At 38.2% G+C, this 3,214-nt stretch overlaps 1 protein-coding gene across 1 annotated transcript; it reads left to right on the forward strand.

Moving 5' to 3' along the window:
* The first annotated feature begins 282 nt into the window (after positions 1–282).
* Positions 283–2,535, forward strand: LOC18033531 (pentatricopeptide repeat-containing protein At5g13770, chloroplastic). The gene is made up of 3 exons (XM_006420632.2): positions 283–410; positions 543–639; positions 1,351–2,535. The coding sequence occupies exons 1-3, from the start codon at positions 283–285 to the stop codon at positions 2,533–2,535; spliced, it is 1,410 nt and encodes a 469-aa protein (XP_006420695.2).
* Positions 2,536–3,214: the final 679 nt, after the last annotated feature.

Raw genomic sequence — 3,214 nt, forward strand, 5'->3', positions numbered from 1 at the left:
GCGGTAATTAATCGATGCTTGGAACAGTACTTGAGATGTTTTATTCACCAGTGGCCGTGAAAGTGGCATTCTTTTTTGCCGTGGGCAGAATTTTGGTAAAACACCACATTCCACGTCTCCACCGGAATGACTCCATTCCAAGCTTTGTATGGAAGACCACCTCCAGCCGTGCCCATGTATTAACTTGGTTCCTCGCCGGTGCATGAGGTTGATCAAGCCTTACATTCGCGTGATGAACTGCTCTTACAATTAAAGAAAAACTTAGCCACATCAGCTAACAGAATGAAGCAAATAGCTGACAAGGGTCGCCGCGACGTTGAGTTCAAGCAGGGAGATATGGTGTTATTAAAGTTGCAGCCCTATCGGCAGACTTCAGTGTTGAGAAGGGCATATCAGAAATTAGCTTGCAGGTACTTTGGGCCGTATTTCGTTCTTCGCAAAGTTGGAGCCGTTGCCTAAGAACTACAATTACCAGAGAATGCTCGAATTCACCCGGTGTTTCACGTCTCTTTGCTTAAGAAAGCCGTGGGTGATTTCCTTAGCAACGGCGTCCATTTACCACCTGTGGATGATGAAGGCTCGGTGATCATGGACCCTAAAGCTATCCTTGACACACGTTGGGTGAAGAGAGGAGGTAAAGTAATCGAGCAGAATCTAGTCCGTTGGAAAAAAATGCCGGCTGAAGACGCAACCTGGGAGGATGCCATAATGCTGCGCCAACAATTCCCTCATCAGACCCTTGAGGACAAGGGTATTCTTCATGGCGGAGGCAATGATAGAAAGCAAATGCATGAGCCACGAAGATCTGGAAGAATGCCAAAGCCAAACCATAAGTATATTACGTGAGAGCGTAAGTTGACTCCCATGCAAGCCATGCATGCATATGCATGTGCAGTTTCACGTGTAGATATTGTGAAGATGAGTACGGGAGCGGTGATCTTGGGATGGCCTTATCACAGAAGTTGCTTTTGGGATAACCTTATCAAGTTGCTTTTGATTATATTTCTGTTATGAAATATTAGCTAAGTCGTTATTTTAATATTTCTTTTATTGATTTCAGCCGTGATGGTGGGTTGAAAATCAAAGTCTTGTGGCTATAAATAAGCTCCAGAATATGAATAAAAGCATCAAGAATTCAAACTGTAATTATTTGGTTATTTCTCACCATAAGTAGAAAAGTATTACTAGCATTACTCGTAATCGTTAGTTGCATCTGCCTGGGACCTAACATGGCCATTTCCTCTTCTTCAGACTGTTCATTGGCTTTGATTAACACTACTTACACATGCATAAAAAAATCCCATAGAGACATTATCTTTTCAACATGCGAAGCCTTTCCCTTTGTAACAGACTAACAGTCAATCCAAGCTCCATTATTACGAGAAGATGAAATCTGCTGGAATTGTTCTTGATTCTGGTTGCTATTGTCAGATTATGGAAGCATATTATAAAATTAGTGACTCGGAAAAAGTAGCTGCTCTGTTTCTTGAATGTGAGAGTAGGAAGTTAGATTTAACTCCGTCTTCAACTCATATGTATAAGATTTTATGTGATTCCTTAGGGAAATCTGGTCGAGCTTTTGAAGCTCTCAAGTTCTTTAGGGATATGAAGGAAAAGGGTATTTTAGAGGATCCTTCAGTTTATGCTTCTTTGATATGCTCTTTCGCTAGTATTACGGAAGTAAAGGTAGCTGAAGAGCTATTCAAAGAAGCAGAGGAGAAGGGAATGTTGAGGGATCTGGAAGTTTTTTTGAAACTCGTTTTGATGTATATTGAAGAAGGGATGGTGGAGAAGACTCTTGAAGTTGTTGAGTCTATGAAGAATGCAAAAGTGAATATTTCTGACTGCATTTCGTGTGTAATTGTTAATGGCTTCTCTAAAAGAAGAGGATATTGGGCTGCTGTCAAGGTTTATGAACAGCTGATCTCCCAGGGCTGCATTCCAGGACAAGTGACCTATGCTTCAATCATAAATGCATATTGCAGAATAGGGTTGTATTCGAAAGCGGAGAAGGTGTTCATAGAGATGCAACAAAAGGGGTTTGATAAATGTGTTGTGGCATATTCTAGCATGGTTGCAATGTATGGCAAAACAGGAAGGATAAGAGATGCAATGCGGCTTGTGGCTAAAATGAAAGCGAAAGGTTGTGAGCCAAACGTATGGATATACAATTCCCTTATGGACATGCATGGCAGGGCTAAGAACTTGAGACAGGTGGAGAAGTTATGGAAGGAAATGAAACGAAGAAAGGTGACTCCAGAGTACAATATGGCGAGGGGGTTTGATATGTTTGTGAAATTTTACAATGAATTTAAAATGAATGGAGGTGTCATCGATAGAGCTATGGCTGGAATCATGGTTGGGGTTTTCTCCAAACTTAGTCAGATAGAAGAATTAGTGAAGCTTTTGGGAGACATGAAATCTGAAGGAACGAAGCTAGATGAGCGGCTTTACCATTCCGCTATGAATGCTTTAAGGGATGCTGGGCTGCAAATGCAAGCACAATGGCTGCAGCAGAACTTTGAGGGCACGTAATATTTGCTATATATCGCCCCATAGCTACTTCTTTTGTGAGAAGTGAGAAATGACGAATTGTCCAACTTCTAACATATGGCATCGTAGCAATTGAAGATCACATATCTTCAATCTAATTTATTTCATTTTTTTTCATTCTACTTTTATTTTATTTGAAGATCAAATATTAGTATTACACTACTTAATAAAAATGTAATACAAAATTGGGTAAGCTTATCAGTACCACTCACTTTTGCAATCCCTTTGGCTATGTTCATCCTAATTGTTCCCAAAGCTCATAATTATGCTGTGACTTGTTCCTCCAAATTCTTTTTATTTTTTTTCTTTCTTTCGAAAAACTCTTCGAAATTATAAGTTTAATGGTTGTACTAAGGTAGCGTTTACATTTTGAATTGAAGCGGGAATCCTGAGATTAGGAGTGAGGAGTGGGAGTGAGAGTAAGTTATTTACTTACATTGGAATAGGAGCATGAAATTGAAACCATAATTCAATTTATGTGTTTACATTGTCTTTGATTAAGAGTAAATGATTTTAAATTATATTTTTACCCTTATTTAAAGAATTATAATTTTTAATTACAAAATTAATAAAAAATATAATTAAAAAATGAAATATTTATTTTATTATATTTGTAAATTAATAATAATGATTAATATTCTTAATTATGTAAATCATAATT

This window comes from Citrus clementina, unplaced genomic scaffold (assembly GCF_000493195.1).
Source record: "Citrus clementina cultivar Clemenules unplaced genomic scaffold, Citrus_clementina_v1.0 scaffold_9, whole genome shotgun sequence".
Classification (NCBI taxonomy): Eukaryota; Viridiplantae; Streptophyta; class Magnoliopsida; order Sapindales; family Rutaceae; genus Citrus; species Citrus x clementina.

Coding starts and splice junctions, on each gene's coding strand:
- LOC18033531 (XM_006420632.2), top strand. CDS start 283: ATGAAGCAAATAGCTGACAAGGGTCGCCGCGACGTTGAGTTCAAGCAG. Junction 411..542: donor TATCAGAAATTAGCTTGCAG/GTACTTTGGGCC, acceptor TGATTTCCTTAG/CAACGGCGTCCATTTACCAC. Junction 640..1,350: donor GGGTGAAGAGAGGAGGTAAA/GTAATCGAGCAG, acceptor CCTTTGTAACAG/ACTAACAGTCAATCCAAGCT.